Source organism: Heteronotia binoei, chromosome 2, assembly GCF_032191835.1.
Source record: "Heteronotia binoei isolate CCM8104 ecotype False Entrance Well chromosome 2, APGP_CSIRO_Hbin_v1, whole genome shotgun sequence".
NCBI classification, from domain to species: Eukaryota; Metazoa; Chordata; class Lepidosauria; order Squamata; family Gekkonidae; genus Heteronotia; species Heteronotia binoei.
In genome coordinates, this window is record NC_083224.1 from 121,457,863 (window position 1) to 121,480,559 (window position 22,697).

Genomic DNA, 22,697 nt, shown 5'->3' on the forward strand with positions numbered 1-22,697 from the left:
TGGGACCCATTATATATTTAAAATATTTTTATGCCCTGCAGATAGTTTCTGTAATAAACCCTAAGAAAAACAAAGATCACAGTGATGAAGACATAGCTGGAGAAACTGAAAAGGTATTGCTGATGTTATTTATTGCTTTCCTAAACAATGTATACTACAGGATGCTTTGTCACTTAAAGTACTGGGGAAAGTTGCTTTAAAAACACATGGATAATAGCTAGCTCTTTTTCTGTAAATATGCTGGGGAAGACAAACCATTTTATGTGTTTATTGCTTATTGAAGTGGAATACGAGTAAAGACAGTACCTATGTAGCTGTAGGTAGTACCTCTGTAGAAATTTGAGTATGTGACTGTATTGAAAGAATCAGTAATAAATGCATTTTTGTGAAATATGACGATAGAATATGGGGAAATGGCCACCAGTACCTTATTCTGCTACTGCCTATTTAGCTAGATAATGAATCCAGGTAGGTTGGTCCAAATTTTAGTTGCTGAATGTCACCTAGGCTTTTTAGTGTGATTAACAAGACATCAATTGATCTCATTTTCCTATCTAGAATATTGTATTAAGTTGACTAGCAAGCAGTGGATGTGTTACCCAAATGTCTGTTCACTTGAAGATCAAAAGCATTCATCTGCTAACAAGGAGAAAACCCTTGTATTGCAGGATATTAATATTAAGATCTTTAATCCTATCTGTTCCAAGGTCGAGATTTATCTGTCACTTCCCTTTGCTTGTTGCCATTGTTGTTAGTTGCTGGTGGTGCTGTTGTCAGAATGTTCATACCATCAAGTGGGAGTTCCAGCTTTGCTACTTCTAGCTTGATGTTAGGATCAGCTCACTGTTTTACAATGTGAAGTAGACAATTGTTTTTGAAAGTTCTTAGCAATGGTACTTTTCAGCAAGATCATAGCCAGGAAGTTTTGTGGAGCACACAGTCAGGATTTTTGTTTTGGGAGTGGCCAGGGAGGACACAAATAGGGACAAACCAGCTGCCCCAGTGTGATTCCCACTTGAGAAAAAATGTAAATAAAACTGCTGTTCTGCCTGTGGGCAGAATTTTCAGCTGGATCCCTCACTCAGGCACAGAGTCCAAATCTCTCCAGACAAGACTGCCCTAGTGGCTGTTTGTGAGACAGCAAGAGAGGTTTGGTCCAAACTAACCAGTAGATATGGGAAATCCACTGTTCTTCAAACACAGCATTTAAGGAAACAATTGTACAGCATGAGATTACAGTCAGGAGCAAATATTAATGAGCATTTAAATATGATGTTATCTATTGTGGTTGAATTAAGAAGTAATGGAGTTCAGACACCAAATGAAGAATTTCAAATAAATTAAATTAGAATTTCAAATTTCAAATAAAAGGAAATTGTTCTAACATTGAGACAGGAATGCATGCTTTGGAATTGAAAAACGAAAGAGGGAAAAGAGCTTGCTATACCTGTGGAAAAATCGGATATTTAACCAGATTCTGTGGAGCAAAAGGAAATGTTTTTAAACAAACAGAATCAAGCCCCTCCATTTCTAAGCCAGCACAGGTGCTTAACATGCATAAGAGTCCCAAGCCAGTTGATTTAAAAGTCAAGCTGGTTCAAAAAGCCTTTTCCTACATGATCAGAGTTCATTATTTAAATGCAAATGAGACCAGCATCTTAGATCTGGGCAGTTCCAATCACATATCAAATTTAAGGACTGGTTTGTGAATCTGAATGAGAACAAAAGGCAGACGTTTTCGCAAGCAGATTTCTATATCCTAGCCTTTCAAGGGACTAGTGCAGTAAAAACTTCTGTGATCAGCTCTCAAGAAAAAATGATTGATATTTTCTTGCATGAATGCATATATTCTGTTGAACAGAATATTATCTCAGTAGCATGTTTAACAGATCAAGGAAATTGTTTTATAATTGAAAACAGAGTCTGTACTATAACTCTACTAACCTTAAGGAACAAGTTGTGATAAAGGCTGAAAGGACAGGCAGAGGATATTCTTTGCCACTAGTTGTTGAAACTGGATCAGTTTATCAAGCCAAACAGCTTGAATGCCAGCACAAGGATAATTGTGCATGCCATAGAAGTTGTGAAGAATTTGCTTTTGATGCAGGTAAAATGTAATATTTTTTGTGTGACCAATCTTCAGAATGTTGTGAAAACTGTATTAAAGGGAAAGGCATAGTGCCACCCTATAGCAGTACACAGGTGTTGCACAATTAGAAGTTTTTATAAATTGTATTTTATGATTTAATTGGTCCACGGACATCATCTGCAAGTATTTTTGCAGTGACTGGTCTCTCAGCTTTGTTATCATAGATAGGAATGCTTCTTTCTTCAGATGTGTGTCATGCTAGAACATAGAATAAGCACAGTGCAGGGACAGGTTTCCAAGTTACTTGCTTTTAAAATAAGACTAGAGGTGATATTTGCATGCCACTTGCCATTTCAGTCAAGGTTCCCCTTGAGCCGCCTTGCTTTTCATCAGCTTCTTTTAAAACCCAAGTGCCCCAGTTGCAGTGACAAACAACAAGTGGAGTGTTGAGGGATTCCACACAGGTATTTCTTCTGTGGGGCTGTGGTTCAGTGGGCAGATGTTTGACATGCAGGAAGTTCATACCCCATCTCTGCTGCATGGCAGTATTGCATTCAATGCACTGGTTCTGTGCAGCAGCCCTTGCAGAGAGCCTGCACCCCAATTTTTGAATGAGAGGGATTCTCTAGTTTGATCTAATGTCCTGTTTGTGCCAATAGCAGCAGCATGGTGGCACTGGTTCTGCCTGTGGGGCAGAGGCACTGGCACTGCCTGTGGGGCAGAGGCCCCTGCAGCTACTCTGCAGATTTGGAGGCTCTCCCTCAAACCCTCTGCTCCCCAGAATCAGTTTTCCCACTGTTATTAGTGGGAAAACTGACTGATAGTTTTCCCCCCACCATTGGGAGAAATAGGCCTTTTTGGGTGCCCCTAGAATGGGAGCCCCTGATCTAATCTTTTTGAAACTTGGAGGTCATGTAGGGGAGAGGCCCTTGCAGCTGCCCTGCAAAATTGGGGCCTCTACCTCAAACCCCTGCCCCCCCCCAGCCACACTTCATTATACCCTTTTTTGCCATTGACTTCAATGGCCCATAGGGAATAATGGAGAGGTAGGGGCACCCTCTTTGGGGGCCCACAGAATTGAACCCCTTGGTCTAATCATTTTGAAACTTGGGGGTTCTATAGGAGAGAGTCTCCTGAAGCTTTCCAGAAAATTTGGAGCTTCTACCTCAAACCCCCCACCCCCCAGCCACACTTCATTATACCCTATTTTGCCACTGATTTCAATGGGCCATAGAGTATAATGGGGCTGAATGGCCGCCGAATTTCGGCAGCAACTCGCAACTGCAGTATACAGCTCCCGAATCAGATCAGAGAATCTGATTCGGCCCTATACTGTTTTAAAACAGCCGAATCAACTGTTTTTCGGGGGTCTATTAGGTTTGGCCGAACCAAATGCACACCACTAGTTGCAAACACAGAAGGCAGAAACAGGATACAGAATGAGCTTGACAGGCTGGGAAACTGGGCTAAAACCAATAAAATGAATTTTAACAGGGATAAATTGCAAAGTTCTACATTTAGGTAGGAAAAATCCAATGTATGGTTATAGGATGGGGGAAACTTGTCTTAGCAGTAATATGTGCAAAAAGGATTTAGGAAACTTAGTGGATCATACACTGAACATGAGTCAACAATGTGATGCAGTGGCTAAAAAGGCAAATGCAATTTTAAGCTGTATCATGTGAAGTGTTGGTATTGCTTTACTCTGCTCTGGTGAGACCTCAGCTGGAGTCTTGTGTTCAGTTTTGGGCACCACATTTTAAGAAGGATATAGACAAGCTGGAACAGGTCCAGAGGAGGGCGACAAAGATGGTGAGGGGTCTGGAGACCAAGTCCTATGAAAAAAGGTTGAAGAAACTGGTCATGTTTAGCCTGGCGAGGAGACAGCTAAGAGGTAATATGATCACCAACCTCAAGTACCTGAAGGGCTGTCCTATAGTGGATGGTGTGGAATTGTTTTCTGTGGCTCCGGAAGGTAGGACCGGAACCAATGGGTTGAAATTAAATCAAAAGAGTTTCTGGCTCAACATTAGGAAGAACTTCCTGACCACTAGAGCAGTTCCTCAGTGGAACAGGCTTCCATGGGATGTAGTGGGCTCTCCTTCCATGGAGGTTTTTAAACAGAGGCTAGGTGGCCATCTGACAGCAATGAAGAGCCTGTGAATTTAGGGAGAAGTATTTGTGAGTTTTCTGCATTGTGCAGGGGGTTGAACTAGATGACCCTGGAGGTCCCTTCCAACTCTTTGATTCTTTGAACCAACAGGGGAGTACCACCTGATAGGTATGTTTTTTGTGCAATTCTGCAACTTGAAGATGAACCCTTAGACTTAGTGGAAATTAGTGAACTGCTTGAAAATGAAAAAGACATGGATGCAAGCAGTTGAGGAAGAGTTTGACTCTTTGCTAAACCAGCAAACTTAGACACTAATCAAACTGCCCACAAGAAGAAAGGCAGTTGGGTTCAAGTGGGTGTTTAAAGTGAAAAGAAATGCTGATGCAAAAATAGGCAAATATAAAGCATGTTTATTAGCAAAAAACTTAACTCAGAGACCTGGAGATGACTTCTCTGAAGTTTATGCACATGTAGTCAGATGTACCTCCATAAGAACACTGCAAAGCATCAAGAGGAATGCACATGGGGACAACAGCAGCATCTGAACATGCTGATGTCACTCACCATGTACCTGGAAATGATGTCAGTGTGCTCTGGTATTTGAGCAAAAGTCAAAGGTTTTTAAAAAGGTGTTTACCATAGAGTTTTGTTAAAATATCAAAGTGTTCCTGGCAGCACAGATAACACACTGACATCACTTCGGTTGCATGCCAGAAGTGATGCCACCAACCTGGTCTCCTGCCCCCCATTAGTTGTCAGGGGGCATCTGGCAACCCTAGAGATGGCAGAAGATTGAACAGTAAAGCAATGAAGTAGAATAAATACTTCAAGTGAAAACTGATATTTTCACAAGATTATAGTCTGATGAAACATGCTAAGAATAGCCAATTAAAATTTCTTTAAAGGTAGGTCCAGTAGAACTATAAGATATTGTAGTAAGGAAATACAAATTCTGTTTATACTGATATTTTATGAGGTTATAGTCTGATGAAACATGTTAAGAATGTAGTGTTTAGTTTTTTGATGAGTCCTAATTCAGCACTTGCTGTATATTCCCTTTGAAGGTTTTTTTTGTTTGTTTGTCTGGTAGATCAGTGGCTTTCAAGTCTTTAATACCATGTTCAGGGAGAAGGAAATGTTTCCTCACTAGTTTCTGAATGTTGTGATTTCTTATGTTCAGTTTGTGGTCATTGATTCTCTCAGGCAGAGACCGATATATTTGTCCAATGAAGTTTATACAACATACAATAAATTGGATGAGGTCCAAGTGGATGAGCCCAAGATGATATAGATAATGGGCGTTTTCGCACTGACCTTAATCAGCAGCGACGCCCCTCTTCACCGCGCAGGATCGGCGCGGATTTCGCACTAATTGCCGCGGAGCACCCGGAAGAGCCGGAAAGTCCCGCGGCTTTTGCGGCGCAAATGGAAACTGGTTTTTGGCGGTTTCCGTTTGCGCCGCAAAAGCCGCGGGACTTTCCGGCTCTTCCGGGTGCTCCGCGGCAATTAGTGCAAAATCCACGCCGATCCTGCGCGGTGAAGAGGGGCGTCGCTGCTGATTAAGGTCAGTGCGAAAACAGCCAATGTTATTAGGTCCTGTACCAGTATTGCCTGAGGGTTTTTCAGGGTTTGGTTCCTGGGTTGTATCTCTGTTGAGTAGATCCATGGTTGGTGGTGAGATGCTTTTGTAAGTTGTGGGGAGGGAACTGTAGGCAAGAAAAAGCCAGTCGCCTAAAGCCTTTTTCTGCCTAATTTATACTATTAGAACAGGCCTGTTGCGCTTTTTGTTTGTTCTGCCCATTAGGAAATATCATTGACAGGTATGGGAAACAAGAGAGAATGAGAAGAGAATGGTGTAAGCTGCCTTGAGTCCCTATTGGGGAAGAAGGCAGAGAATAAGTCAAAATAAAACTGAAGGTGGGTTGCAGATAAAAGGTAGGTTGGTGGGGAGTGAGAAGAAGGGAGCATAGAAACTATAATGTCACAAATTAATTCTTGTTTGTTTTTCAAAAAGTTTTACTGCAATAAAAAAGGCCAGTGCTATACTGGGAATTATTAGGAAAGGAATTGAAAACAAATCTGCCAGTATCATAATGCCCCTGCATAAATCAATGATGCGGCCTCATTTGGAATACTGCGTACAATTTTGGTCACCACACCTCAAAAAAGATATTGTAGCATTGGAAAAAGTGCAATAAAGGGCAACTGGAATGATTCAAGGGTTGGAACACTTTCCCTATGATGAAAGGTTAAATTGCTTGGGGCTCTTTAGCTTGGAGAAACATCAACTGAGGGGTTACATAATAGAGGTTTACAAGATTATGCATGGGATAGAAAAGGTAAAGAAAGAAATACTCTTCTCTCTTTCTCACAATACGAGAACTCGTGGACACTCAATGAAATTGCTGAGCATGAGAACATAAGAGAAGCCATGTTAGATCAGGCCAATGGCCCATCCAGTATGTGTGTGTGTATATGTATGTGTATGTGTATATATATATATATATATATATATATATATATAATACACACACACACACACACACTGTGGCTAATAGCCACTGATGGACCTCTGCTCCATATTTTTATCTAACCCCCTCTTGAAGGTGGCTAGCAGTCAGATTAGAAGGAATAAAAGGAAGTACTTCTTCACCCAAAGGGTAATTAACACATGGAATTCACTGCCGCACAAGGTGGTGGCAGCTGCCAGCCTCAAGAGGGGATTAGCCACAGCGTATTGTTGGAACTCTCTGTCTGGAGTAGTGATGCTCTGTATTCTTGGTGCTTGGCGGGGGGAGGCACAGTGGGAGGGCTTCTAGTGTTCTGGCCCCCCTGATGAACCTCCTGATGGCCCTTGGTATTTTTTGGCCACTGTGTGACACAAAGTGTTGAACTGGATGGGCCATTGACTTGATTCAACATGGCTTCTCTGAGCCTGCTTTCGCGGAGAGGGCAGAATATAAATTGAATAAAATAAATAAATAAATGTTCTTATGTTCCTGTGACATTAGTATAATGACAAGACAGGCTTGAAAGACCACTACAGGTTTTTTGGGGGGGCAGGAGAAGAATCCACTAAGGAGGTTTACAGTATAGTAATGTTTTAGATCTATGTGTCTGAATACACATAATCTAAAGGGCTATTTGGTCTCACCATGGAGGTCCCCTATACCATGTGTCCTTTCCTAGGTCATGATAGCCGATGGGCCTTTTCCTGCAGCCAGGGCCGGTGCGTGGGGTTTTGCTATCTGAGGCAGAACCCCGATGCACGCCCCCCTCCCCACGGGGAAAACTTTTTGTGTGTGTGCTTTGCGTGTGGCATGATTATGTCACCCAGAGGGGACACCATCACATCGCTCACAGAAGCGCCATTGTTTCTGGCCGCTGAGGGGTCAGGGGAGTTCCTCTGACTCTTCATCACCCAGAAAGAATGTGCGGTGTGGTGAGCACTGTCGTTTCTGGCTGCTGAGGAGCCAGGGGAGTTCCTTCGACCCCTCAACACCCAGAAAGAACATGCGGTGCGGCGAACACCACTGTTTCTGGACGCTGTGAGGCCAGGGTTGTTCCTCCGACCCATCAGCACCCAGAAACAACATGCGGTGTGGCGAGTGTCGTTGTTTCTAGCTGCTGAAGGGCCAGTGGAGTTCCTCTGACCCCTCAGCGCCCAGAAACAATATGCGGTGCTCTCAGTGTTCGGAGAGCACTAAGGACTGAAAGCACCATTGTCGGAGGCTCAGGGACAGCATGAGCAGGGAGGGAACGCCTGCCCTCCACCCCTGTTTGGAGCTGGTGTTCTAGGCAATTGCCTAGGCCACCTACTCCCATGTGCCGGCTCTGCCTGCAGCAACTCCCTAGTTATGAAATTCCTTTCTTAGACACATTCATCTATTTCATTGATAATTAGATACCAAATTAATGACATTTTGCTGTCCACTGTTTTTGATGCTTGTTTTGTCCCCTACTGCTGCTGATTTATTTTGCTTTGCTTTGCTTTTAATTAATGTTATGCAGTTATTATGCAGTATTTTGCCACATTTTTTGCTGTTTGACTGTATTTTCCCTTATTTTTAAGGATTATACTAAATGCTAATTAAACTAAAGTTTGTTTATCCAAGCACAAACCTGATTCATTATTGGGCTCATGTGCCAGTTCTTGCTTCCTCTGCAAAGAAAAGTTACAATAATAATAATTTTTAATTTATAACCCGCCCTCCCTGCCGAAGCTGGCTCAAGGCGGCTTACATAACATAAATACATCATTACAGTAATACAACAATAAAATTCATAGCATTTAAAAGCACAGTTACATTTAAAACAGCATTTAAACTAATAATTTAAAACCACAATATGATATGGTGCTACAGTCTTGGTATATGCATATAAACATAGTTTTCATGGCGATGATACAATGGTTCCACCTTAAAAGGCCAGTTGGAAGAGGATGGTCTTGCAGGCCCGATGGAACTGATTAAGGCTTTTCAGGGCCCGCACCTCTTCTGGTAGCTGGTTCCACCAGTGGGGTGCTGTAATCAAGAAGGCCTGCTCCCTAGTCGCTTTTAGTTTAGCCTCCTTTGGCCCAGGGATTTTCAGCAGATTTTGTGAGCTAGATCTTAGTACTCTCTGGGAAACATATGGGGAGAGATGGTCCCTAAGGTAGGCAGGTCCTCGGCCATATAGGGCTTTAAAGGTAATAACCAGCACCTTGTAACAAACTCAGTACACAATTGGCAGCCAGTGCAGTTCCCGTAGCCTAGGCTGTATATGTTTCCACCTAGGGAGTCCCATTAATAGCCTGGCTGCTGCACTAGCTGCAGTTTCCGGATTCGGCACAGGGACAGTGCCATGTAGAGGGCGTTGCAATAGTCTAACCTTGAGGTGGCTGTTGCATGGATCACTGTTGCCAGGTCATCATGCTCCAGGAAGGGAGCCAACTGCCTCGCCCGCCTAAGATGAAAAAAAGCGGATTTAGCAGTGGCTGCTATCTGGGCTTCCATTGTCAGAGAAGACTCCAGTAGCACCCCCAGGCTCCTGAACCTGCGCACTGCTTTCAGTGGCGCACCATCAAAATCTGGTAGGGGAATTTCCCCTCACAGACCGCCACGGCCCCGGCAAAGGACTTCTGTCTTCACTGGATTCAACTTCAACCCACTCAGCCTGAGCCAACCTGTCACGGCTTGCAACACCAGGTCCAGATTTTCAGGGACAGTGTCAGTCCGGCCGTCCATCAATAGATAGAGCTGGGTTTCATCAGCGTACTGCTGGCAACCCAGCCCATATCTCCGGGCAATCTGGGCAAGGGGGCACATGTAGATGCTAAACAAGGACCGCCCCCTGAGGCACCCCCACAATTAAGTAGGTGTCTCTGGGATAGTTCTCTCCCAATCACCACCCTTTGTCCCCGACCATCAAGGAAAGAGGAAAACCACTGCAAGGCCAGCCCCTGAATTCCTGTGTTGGCGAGGCGGCGGGTCAGTAACTGGTGGTCAACCGTATCGAACGCAGCCAACGGGTCTAACAACAACAGTACCACTGAACCACCTCGATCCAGATGCCGCTGGAGATCATCCATGAGGGCAACAAGCACTGTCTCCGTCCCATGGCCCGGGTGGAAGCTGGATTGGTATGGATCTAGGATGGAAGCATCATCCAGAAAACTCTGCAACTGCAACACCACTGCCCTCTCAATAATTTTTCCCCAAAAGGGCAAATTTGAGACTGGCCGGTAATGCACCAATTCGATCGGATCTGATGTAACCTTTTTCAGTAGGGGACGGACCACAGCCTCTTTAAGAGGTGTTGGAAAAAGGCCCTCCGAGAGGGATCCATTTACAATGTCCCGTATAGGACATCTTAGCTCCCTCTGGCAAGTTTTAATTAGCCAGGAGGGGCATGGGTCCAGATCACAGGTCGTTGGACGTACAGTAGAGAGAATTTTGTCAACTTCCTCCAAGCTGAGTGTGTTGAAGCGATTCAGGGTCAAACCAGAAGACAGGCACGGGGCCTCGAGTTCACATACTGTATCCAATGTGGCGGGGAAGTTGTAGTGGAGCGACTTGACCTTGTCTGCAAAAAAATTCACAAAAGTCTCACAGCCTATCTCTAATTCCTTGACATTTGACCTGCCTTGTGGCAGTGTTGTGAGATTCTGAATTGTACTAAACAATTGTGCCGGGTGCAAATTTGCAGATGCAATCTTAGCCACAAAGTACATTTTTTTGTGGCTTTGACTGCCATCTCATAGGACCTCATAAACTCTCTATAAGATGTTCTAGTCGCTTCGTCCCGAGTATGCTGCCATTGCCTCTCTAGCCGTCTGAGTCCTCGTTTCAGCTCAAAGGACGGAGGTCTTATTGTTTATGGACCTGGCATTGCATAACACCAATGACGGAGGCGAGTCATTCAACCTGGCCCCTCTATCTGTCACACTCGGGATGGGTTGCAGACTGGAAGGTGGTCGAGCACTGTCTGGTCTCAGTCTCCTTTCCTTATAGAGTTGTCTGTTCCCACCGTCATACCTTCGCCTCCCCAGGAGCACTGGAATCCCTAGGCCAGTCATCTCCCACTAATCTCTACTTCTGTCATAGCCGCTACAGACATACAACTCACACCCCACACTTGATTAACTCCCCAATGGGCATCAACATGGCTAATGTGGTTCAATGTGACCAAGTGCAAAGTAATGCACATTGGGGCCAAAAATCCCAGCTTCAAATACAAGTTGATGGGGTGTGAACTGGCGGAGACTGACCAAGAGAGAGATCTTGAGGTTGTGGTAGATAACTCACTGAAAATGTCGAGACAGTGTGCGACTGCAATAGAAAAGGCCAACACTATGCTGGGAATTATATAGGAAGGAAATGGAAAACAAATCAGCCAGTATCATAATGCCCCTGTATAAATTGATGATGCGGTCTCATTTGGAATACTGTGTACAATTCTGGTCACCGCACCTCAAAAAAGATATTTATCGCTTTGGAAAAAGTCCAGAAAAGGGCAACTAGAATGATTCAAGGGTTGGAACACTTTCCCTATGAAGAAAGGTTAAAATGCTTGGGGCTCTTTAGCTTGGAGGAATGTCGACTGAGGGGTGACATGATAGAGGTTTACAAGATTATGCATGGGATAGAAAAGGTAGAGAAAGAAGTACTTTTCTCCTTTTTTTCACAATACGAGAACTTGTGGGCTCTCAATGAAATTGCTGAGTAGTTGGGTTAGAATGGATAAAAAGAAGTAGTTCACCCAAAGGATGATTAACACATGGAATTCACTGCCACAGGAGGTGGGGTGACTACAAGCAAAGCCAGCTTCAAGAGGGGATTGGATAAACATATGGAGCAGAGGTCCATCAGTGGCTATTAGTCACAGCGTATTGTTGGAACTCTGTCTGGGGCAAGTGATGCTCTGTATTCTTGGTGCTTGAGAGGGGCAACAGGGCATGGGCTTCTGGTGTCCTGGTCCCACTGATGGACCTCTTGATGGCACCTGGAATTTTTTTTTGGGGGGGGCACTGTGTGACACAGAGTGTTAGACTGGATAGGACATTGGCCTGATCCAACATGGCTTCTCGTATGTTCTTATGGGCACTCCATTATTCCCTATGGAGACCAATTCCCATAGGGTATAATGTTGAATTGATCTGTGGGTATATGGGGCTCCTGGGGGGCTGTGTTTTGAGGTAAAGGCACCAAAGTTTCAGCATAGCATTTGGTGCCTCTCTTCAAAACACCCTCCAAGTTTCAAAAAGATTGAACCATGGAGTCCAATTCTGTGAACCCCAAAAGAAGGTGCCCCTATCCTTCACTATTTCCAGTTGAGGGAAGGCATTTAAAAGGTATGCAGTCCCTTTAAATGTGATGGCCAGAACTCCCTTTGGAGTTTAGTTATGTTCATCACATCCTTGCTCCTGGCTCCACTCCCAAAGTCCCCAGATATTCCTTGAATTGGACTTGGCAGCCCTAGGCAAAAGAAAGGGATGTTCTTAATGGGGAAATAATTGTAGAAGAGAAACTGAATTTACTATTCATCAAATAAAAGTTTTTCGTTTGAATTAGGATACCATTTGAAAGAAGACCAGTTGAAACCTCAAATGAAAAAATAACCTCACTTCTGGACCTTCTGGAAGAAAACAAATCCAAAGTCTGGCACTGGCACCTGAGAATGGATGTTAGGGAGAATTCAAACATGTATATTAATTATTTTTATACTGGAGTAGATAATGTATGCACGAAGATGCTGCTCTTGCCTTTGCCATATGAAGTGGGTTGTGTGGTGGGTATCATAAGATGTTGTTCTCTGCTTGACCTCTAAAGGGTTTTCCATTACTGCAGATAAGTTACTACTCTTTACATCAAATTCATACAAAATTTCTTACAACATTTAGGCATTCCCTAGTTGCTGCTTTAAAAAGTATTTTCATTGTGAATATTCTATTCAAGCTGAATTCCTGCCCGCTGCCTGCCCCCCATAAAGGTAAAAATTTTCTTGTACAAGCCTCTGGGTATAAGCTGTACTGTTAAATTATGCATTATTCCTGGTTGTTCATAACATGAACAAAATGTGGTTGTTTTGCTAATGTTTCCCCCCTTCTATCAGCAATAAGCTTTTATCTTTATCACTTACAGTATTAATAGTACATGGGGTACTTGGGATGTAATCAAAGGTTATGGAATATTTGAATTCTAGAGCTGGCATAATATTAGGGATCAGCTGAAGTGTCCCACTGACAAAATCCCAGTGTGTATAGTCCTAAGCATGTAAAAAAAAATCAAGGATTGGTTGTATGAACTTGCTTATACTGAGTCAAATATCTGGTCCATTTAGTTTTGAATTGGGCAGCATTTTTCAGGGTCTCAAGTGAAGAAAGCACCTGCTACCTCAGATTTCTTCCATGGAGATGGCAGTGATTGAACCTGCAGAGAGCTCTGTTACTAATTCCCAAATATAATTAATACATGGTTTCTAATTAATACATATTTTGAAAGACTGGACTGTAAATACAGCGGAACCAATTTTTTTTAGTATCAACCCATTCAATAAATCATTTTTTAGGTTGACAAGGCACCTTCATTTTTCAAATGTGGTGCCTTGTTAATTTCATTTATTACATGGACCTACTGTTTTGGAAGGCAATCTTCAAAAATATTGCAGGTTACATAGACTTATTTTGAAGCTCTTTGTTGTGGACTTAACTTTTAAATTAAACATGTAAACAACCATTGGAAAGTAGAGCTGCTATCTAACCAATATCAGCTGAACTGCTGTAACTGATTTGTCCAACAGTTGATTTATGTGTTCTCAAACTTTTACAGCAAGCTTCAAGAAACAATTGGTCAGAACTGTTGACTGGGAAATGCAGGATACTTTTATTAACATACAAAAGACACTGGGAGCAATAAACTCCTTGGATTAAGGCTGAGTGAAAATGGTTTCCCTTTGTGGAGACAATTAAGGCAGAATGAAGATGACCGTTGGCCCATCTGTTAGGAAGAGCAAGGTAGATCACTGTTTGGATAGACCTTAAGGATTGAGGACATGTGCCTTATGATAGGGGAAAGGTACAGAGCAGAACACATCCTAGAAATAAGAACTGCTTGGTGTAGAGCCAGTGTGGTGTACTGGTTAAGTGTGCGGACTCTTATCTGGGAGAACTGGGTTTGATTCCCCACTCCTCCACTTACAGCGGCTGGAATGGCCTTGGGTTAGCCATCGCAGGAGTTGTCCTTGAAAGGGCAGCTGTTCTAAGAGCTCTCTCAGTCCCACCTACCTCACAGGGTGTCTGTTGTGGGGGGAGGAAGGTAGAGGTGTAGGACGTAGATTCAGATTTGCACTAGAACATGGACAGAGTGCCAAATAGAATTGCACTAATTCTGATCATAGAACTCATTTGCACTAACCTGCCCTAACAGTTATAATTAAACCATTACATTAAAAGTATTATATTTGCAAAATTTGCCTTAAAGTATATAGTACCTTTTCTATGGATTCTATGCGTAAAGTGGTCTGAGGAACAAAGAACAATGGCTTCTATTAGAGTCTTTGCTAAGCGTATTAGATATGAAAGGAAGCCTCTTCTTTAGCAGAAATTTGTTATCACCATTTGTTCTGTAAACATCTTTCGGTGAAGGTAAGCTATCTTTCCTACCTCCAGGAGCCTATCTATCTTGGGAAAGGTCAAATCCCCCTACTAGAGCAGAAGCTCTGCTTTTACACATTCTGGAACTGAGCCAGGCACCTATACTGGAGACCAACAGGGAAGGGGGGGGGCGCAGATATGGGAATATGAATAAGTGAGACTTGGATGTCCTGATTAAAAGTCCCCAAGTGGTATCGATTCATCTCTTGATCTAAACCTGGAAATGTGATTTATTTGGCCAATGAGTATAATCAGAATGTCAGAAGCAAAGAATGATGTAGCCAGTCTGTAAGTTGGCCTTTGTTTACAGGAAGGTATAAATGTTATGGCTATGGGGGAATGATTTTGAAGGAGAATGGAGGAAGGGGGTGAAAAGGTTGTTTTCCTTTCCACAATGTGAAAATAAATAAAAGACCTGCATATCTATCTCTTTTACACCTCTGTTGCTGAGTCTCTTGATTGGGAGACAAGGGGACTCTGCCGTTGTACAACAGAGGAGATTGTTGACAGTATCCTATAGCTTTAAGGCCTATTGGAACTGTTAACAATGATTGTGTAACTCTTGCAAGCAGGTGTTAGAATGTAAGCATGTGAGAATCATGTGAATACCATTAACCAATGAACAATGTGATTGGTTGAGGGGGATATAAAAGCAGTAGCCCAATGTCTATCTGGTGTGGAGTTGATCAGAGGGAGATAGAGAGTGGCATGCTGTTGGACTGTTGGATTGATGATAAAGGACTGTGACTTGACTATTCTATTTGGACTGTGTATCTGTACCTTTGCCTGGCTGGACTGATTGTAAGTGAATGATTCTTGGACTGTGACTTGACTATGATATATGCCTAATCCCAATACAACTTTGTTGAACCGGCTGTCTTTGTGAGTGTCTTCATTAGAACAACAACTGAGACTGGTCTGACCAGAGTGGCCCTGAAGGACGCTTCCACTTCTACTCCGTCAATTGTGACTGCTCTGAAACTCTGAGAGTGGAATATAAACTCAATATATAGGGTGGGTTATAAACCCAATATCATCATCGCCACCACCACCTTCTTCTTCTTCTTCTTTAATAAATATTTTTTTTCTTATTTTAGAGAATCTCAGACTATAACCAAAGAGTATTCCCAAAGCTGCTGGCCATTCATCCATGCTTATACCAAAACTCCTGACAAAGCTAGAGTTGGTTAGCAGGCAGAGTGGAAGAGGTGTGTGCGTGTGTGGCTGCTAACACATGCATACTCATGGTTGCCTCTATCAGAGCTTCAAACTGCTAATAGTCAGGGACGGGGAGTGCTTGCGTGGAGAAAAACTGCCCTATGTGATAGGAAAAAATGGATCAAGTGAGCAAGCCTCCACTCACACATGTAGATACCCGAACTACATCTCAGGTTCTCTTAGGCAAGGAAAACAGGAGAGGTAGATAATTACAAGAACTTCTCTACATACCCCTTTAATTTTCAGTCCAAAAAAAGAACTGAAGAATTTGAATATAATAGGGAGGTAATTTTGTGACCTTAACTTGCTTAACTTGGAGGTCACTGTCATCCTCTCTGACCATAGAAATCTGCTGTAGCGCTTAAGTGGTAGATTGTATCCATTGAATCAACAACCTTTCCTCAGAAAGCTAGGTACCTCATCCACTAGTACCCAGACAAGCAGTGTAAATATTGGGGTAAGTTAGTCATAGTCATTCCACACACAAACACACTTCTTATTTTAAAGTGTGTATCCTTAATGTGTATCATTTAAGTACAGTATTTTGTTGTTGTTCAGTTGCACAGTCGAGTTCGACTCTTTGCAACTCCATGGACCAAGTCACGCCAGGCTCTCCTGTCTTCCACTATCCTCCAAAGTCTGCTCAAATTTGTGTTAGTTACATCAATAATGCTGTCCAGCCATTTCATCTTTCGCCGTCCCCTTCTTCTTTTGCCTTCTGTCTTTCCCAGCATCAGGATCTTCTCCTTCTCATTTGGTGGCCAAAGTATTTGAGTTTCAGCATATGACCTTCCAGGGAACAGTCAGGGTTGATTTCCATTAGGACTGACTAATTTGATCTTGCAATCCAAGGAACTCTCAAGATTCTTCTCCAGCACCACAGCTCGAAAGTATCTATTCTTCACCATAGCTGTCCTCCCAAAGAGCAAACGTCTTTTAATGTCATGGCTACAGTCACCAACTTCAGTGATCTTGGATCCCAGAAATCTGAAGTCTGTCACTACTTCCATGTCTTCCCCTTCTATTTGCCAAGGTGTGATGGGGCCAGATGCCATGATCTTAGTTTTTTTGATGTTGCATTTCAAGCCTACTTTTGTGCTCTCCTCTTTTACCCTCAACAAGAGGTTCTTTAGGTCCTCCTCACTTTCTACCATTAGAGTGGTGTCATCTGCATATCTGAGGTTGTTGATGTTTTTCCGAGCAATCTTAATTCCGGCTTCTGCTTCATCCAGGCCAGCATTCCGCATGATGTACTCTGCATATAAATTAAATAAGCACGGTGACAATATACACCCTTGTTGAACTCCTTTTCCTATTCTAAATCAATCAGTTGTTCCAAACCCTGTTCTGACAGTTGCTTCTTAACCCTTATACAGGTTTCTCAGGAGACGTGTGAGGTGGGCTGATACTCACATCTCTTTAACCACAGTTTGTTGTGATCCACACAATCAAAGGCTTTAGCATAGTCAAACAGAAATAGATGTTTTTTCTGATACTCCCGTGCTTTCTCCATAATCCAGCGAATGTTGGTAATTTGATCTCTAGTTCTTTTAACTCTCTGAAACCCAGTTTGAACTTCTGGTAGTTCCCGATCTACATACTTTTGAAGCCTAGCTTGTAGGATCTTTAACATGACCTTGCTGGCATGTGAAATGAGTGCAATAGTGCGATAGCTTGAACATTCTTTGGCATTACCCTTCTTTGGGACTGGAATGTAAACTGACCTTTTCCAATCCTGTGGCCACTGTTGCGCTTTCCAAATTTGCTGCATAATGTGTGCATCACTTTAACAGCATCATCTTTTAGGACATTGAATAGCTCAACTGGGATACCATCATCTCTGCTCGCTTTGTTGTTAGTAATGCTTTCTAAGGCCCATTTGACTTCACATTCCAGGATGTCTGGCTCAAGGTCAGCGATTTCATTGCCATGGTTGTCAAGGACATTGAGATCCTTCTTGTATAATTCTTCTGTGTATTCTTGCCACTTCTTCCTAATCTCTTCTGCTTCTGTTAGGTCTTTACCATTTTTGTCCTTTATCATGGCCATCTTCGCACGAAATGTTCCCTTGATTTCTCCAATTTTCTTGAAGAGATCTCTTGTCCTTCCCATTCTATTATTTTCATCTATTGCTTTGCGTTGTTCCTTCAGGAAGGCTTCCTTATCTTTCCTTGCTGTTCTCTGGAAATCTGCATTCAGTTGGGTAAATATTTCCTTTTCATCCTTGCCTTTTACTTTCCTTCTTTCCTCAGCTGTTTGTAAAGCTTCATCAGACAGCCACTTTGCTTTCTTGCATTTCTTTTTCTTTGGGATGGTGCTGATTGCTGCCTTCTGTACAATGTCACAAACCTCCGTCCATAGTTCTTCAGGCACTCTATCAACTCTAATTCCTTAAACCTATTCTTCACCTCCACTGTATATTCATAAGGGATGTGATCAAGGTCAAACCTGAATGGCCTAATGGCTTCCCCGGTTTTCTTCACTTTAAGCCTGAATTTTGCAATGAGTAGCTCATGATCTGAGCCACAGTCAGCTCCAGGTCTTGTTTTTGCTGACTGTAAGGAGCTTCTCCATCTTTGACTGCAGAGTACATAATTAATCTGATTTCTGTGTTGCCCATCAGGTGATGTCCATTTGTAGAGTCGCCTTTTAGGTTGTTGGAAGAGGGTGTTTGCTTGTTCTCTTGACAAAACTCTATTAGCCTTCGCCTGGCTTCATTTTGTTCTCCAAGGCCAAACTTGTCAGTTGTTCCGGTTACCTTTTGACTTTCTACTTTGGCATTCCAGTCTCCTATGATGATGAGGACATCTTTTTTGATGTTAGTTCTAGAAGGTGTTGTAGATCTTCATAGAACTGGTCCACTTCAGCCTCTTCTGCGTTAGTGGTTGGGGCATAGACTTGGAGTATTGTAATATTGAATGGTTTGCTTTGGATACGGACCAAGATCATTCTGTCATTTTTGAGATTGTATCCCATTACTGCCTTCCTCACTCTCTTGTTAACTATAAAGGTCACACCATTTCTTCTATGGGATCTTGCCCACAGTAATGGATGTAGTGATCCTCTGAGTTAAATTCACTCATTTCCGTCCATTTTAGTTCACTGAATCCCAGGGGTCGTTTTGTAGAAAAATAGGTGGTGGAACTCATCCAGGGATTGTTATGCAGCTGCACCTACTATTCAATGGACAAGGAGGTGGAACTCTCAGAAGGAGGAGGTGGAACTCTCAAAAAAGGTTCAGGAGCTGTGTTCCTGTGAGCTCCCACTGAATCCGAGGTCTGCTGATTCCCAAGATGTTGATGTTCAGTCTTGCCATCTCTTTGTCCACATACAGCTTACCTTGATTCATAGATTTTACATTCTACGTTCCAATGTAGTATTGTTCTTTGCAGCATCGGACTGTTCTTTCACCATCAGACACATCCACAGCTGAGCGTCCTTTTGGCTTTGGCCCAGCCACTTCACTCTTTCTGTGGTTACTTGTATTTGCCCACTGCTCTTCCCCAGTAGCATATTGGGCATCTTCTGACCTGAGGGGATCATCTTCCAGCGCCATATGTTTTAGCCTTTTGTTACTGTCCATGGGGTTTTCTTGACAAAGATACTGGGGTGGGTTGTCATTTCCTTCTCCAGTGGATCACATTTTGTCACATTTTGTGGATCACGTTATGATTGAAATAATTAAATGCAGAATTCATTTAAGATTACACTTTATTGAATCAAAATGAGACAGTCCTTTGGAAATGGTATTTGAATGAGGGCCAAAGGTAAAAGGTAAAAAGAATTCAGCCTGACCTTCCAAGTTTTGGCATCTTGAGCTTGGTGGGGTCCATGGAGCGAGCTCGCGTCTTCTGATAGCAAAGGGAGTCAGGGAAATGACGGCAGCCGGTCCCTGTCTCTTCTGTCTGCCCCAATGCTCCTCCATCGCGGTCGCCATGATGGCAGGAAGAGATGAATAGCCGACTGCTTTCTTTTTCTAACAAACTTCTACTATACTATATCATATTTCTACCTTAAACATCGAGATGCTACAGTGCAAGAAAGTCTTTCTTTTTATTACCACCAACTAATGGATCTTCTGGTATAACACCAATCGGGACTGTTCAAAAAAATGGGGAAGAGGAGGATATCCCCCCCCCCTTCTCTTTTCCCGAGTGAAGCTTCAAAAAGTCAAAGAACAAACTTAACAACTCTTAAGAATTTAAATTGATCTGAGCAGGGATATTTGAATGGACTTGGCTTAGAACAAGCTACAATAAGAGTATTATTTTATCTTAATACGGTCTGAATAAAAGTCATATATTTTTAAGAGAAATGCTTCTGATATCTGATTGGGATGGAATTGATTACAAGTGGACTGTAAGAGGAAAGCACCCAGCCGGAGGAGATTCAGAAAGTTAGATTATCTGGGACTTGGAGTTGGTTTTTTAACTTTGATTACTGGACTGAGTTTAACTGTAGAGAAGATGGTGATTCAAAAGATATTATGGTTGCCATATATTCCTTAAAGCAGGAAATCGGTCTGTTGACAGAGTTAATACAGGACAAGGTGGAAATCATTGTTTTAAAACACAGCGAAATGGAAAATATATATCAGTGGAGTGATGAAGGGATCTCAGTGATGTCTACGCAGATGAAAGAGCTGGATAAAGATTCAGTAGCAAAGGAGTCAAAAGAAATCAAAATGGAGACATTGTGCGTAGCTACAAAAAGGAGGCAGAAATCAAGCTGGATTAAAGTTTTTGCAGGAGGAAGTGATGGCATGGAGATCTCATCGTTTTCAATAAAATGGATATATGTGCTAAAAAGAGAAAAGGCAGACTACTTTAAGAAGACCAAGTCGTGGAAAGCTTTAAAAAAAAGGGATTATAGATTGTTGCTCTTTCTTGTAATTGGCTAACATGGAATTAATAAAAGGGAACTGGCGTACAGCCTTGAATGGCTCTGAAACAACAAGCGAGACTTCCAGAGAAACGTGACTTTGAAATGGCAAAGAGACTCTTAAAATCAGAATGCTTCTTTTCTGCTTGCTGTTTGATTTATGAAGCACATATTTTTAAAGTTAAATAGAGCAATTTAATAGAGAGTCGATTATAGAGAGGTATGATTTTTTCTATAGGTTAAAATAAATAAGGGTGAGAGAGGAGGCCATTCCCACTTAGAGATTCTATTTTTTTAAAGCCAATAGAGCATTTTAATAGAGAGTACATAATTTTTTTATTTAAGAAAAATAATAAGTATGGAAAATGAGGCTGTCATTGCTTATTAAATTTGCATCTGTCGTTCTTTCTCTCTTAGGGTAATATCGAAATAGGAGATATAGTCTCCAAAAAGTTTAATGAAGGTAAATACTTAAAGTTAAATACTTAATATCTAACTTAGATAAATAACTAATTTGGGTCAATTTATAATAATCTAGACAACACAGGTATTTGGAAGTTTTAAAGATCTGCTCCTGCTTTTTTTTTTAATAGATCCTGTTGATATTGTAACCAATTAAGTACAGTCTTATTTTGGTCTTTTGTTATTTCTATTTCTATTTTTTTAATGTTTGAAACAAGGTAGTATTAAGGATAAAATGATTATACTCATCTTCTCTGCTTATGATTATGGTTATTACTGTTAAAATTAGTACTTATCCCTAATATGGTTAAGATTATTTAGTGGCTTTTATTTTGTGGTTGGCTTTGATGCTTTTCTCATTTGTTGGTATCAAAGATGAATAGTTTAGATTCATATTATAAGCATAAATAGCAAAAATAATAAAATAACATGACTAAAGAATGTAATGGTTGTATTGGCTTAAAATGTAAGACTTGCAGGTAGAAAAAAATTAATATCAGGTTTGAAAGGTAAAAATGTAACAGCTATATCTATTGCTTTTCTCTGTTTTGTTTCCCCCCCAATTCCTTTCCTTCTTTACTTCTGTATTCCCGCATTTTTTCCCCTTTATACTGAAAAATAAAAATTTTAAAACCTAAGAATTCAGCCTAATATTAAAACATAATTTAACAGAAAACCTTTTGGCTGAATTAATTAGCTAGGGTTTTTTGGTAGAAAAAGTCCAACAGGAACTCATTAGCATATTAGGCCCCACTCACCTCATAAAGTTTCTGCTGATTGACACTGGAAGTTCTAGAGTAAAGACACTACAGTCACTCCAGCAGACAAACACCACAAGAACTTTAACGTTAAAGCAGTTTCCAGCACAGTCACCAAAGGTTGCCATGTTGCTAATTTTTTAAACAGAGGAAACATAACACTGAAGAACTCAGGACTGTGTGTATTTAAATTTCTGAACATGCTCTGAGGAATAAAGGAAGCGAACAGATACAAAACCAGAGTCTTCCCAAGAGATTGTCACCTCTGCCTTCTGTCTAAACATTTCCAAAAAGGCTCCTGACAACATTTCCCTGGACAGTGTTGTTGAATTTAAAAAACTACAGATGAAGAATGAACTTTTTAAAATCGCCAGAGAAAAACAGGAACTGTGCCTTGAAGACACTATAGTTTTTTTTTTTTATTATTTCATGATATTCCAGCTGAAGTAATTAATGCAAGGAGGAGACAGAGAAACAATGAAGATTCTACGTGATAAAGGAATTCAGTAAAGATGGTTACCACTAGGCCATCTAGTGGTCAGTATGGAAAATCAAACTTTTACTGCATATAATGAGGCATCAGGCAAAGAATGAATAGATAATGTAATTAAGCAAAAGACTGGAAGAGTTTGAATTGGGAAATTATGTTTTCTTGAAGAGAAGTTGAGAGCAATTTATAGGAGAATATGTATATAGTTTCCACTTGGTATAGTCAGATCCAGAAGAAAATACATTCCATAGGTGTACCCTTGGACAACCTCTGTATGCTAAGTGAAACGCAGGCATTCAGAATCCTGAAATCGAGGATCTTAGATATTGAGAAACAGTCCCTTTGTTCTTCTGGACATAAAACTTGTTCCCCTTTTGCATTTGGTATCTTCCCAGATCATGGGCTGCCTGCTGCCTACCTTTCCCCGATTACTTCACCCCAGTTACGCCGCTCTTTTATGTTAGCAAGACTCTATGTTCTACCCGGGGGGGGAGGGGGGGTGGGCTCCCTCTTGGGTATCCTGCCCCCCCCCGGGAAAGTATATGCGCAATACA

At 41.8% G+C, this 22,697-nt stretch overlaps 1 protein-coding gene across 1 annotated transcript in view; it reads left to right on the top strand.

The window, feature by feature from the left end:
- The window catches only part of PATJ (PATJ crumbs cell polarity complex component), a 332,986-nt gene that overhangs the window by 129,368 nt on the left and 180,921 nt on the right, over nt 1-22,697 (top strand). Inside the window, 2 exon segments of the mRNA XM_060231912.1 lie at nt 42-113; nt 11,984-11,986. Coding sequence (XP_060087895.1) covers nt 42-113; nt 11,984-11,986 — 75 coding nt within the window.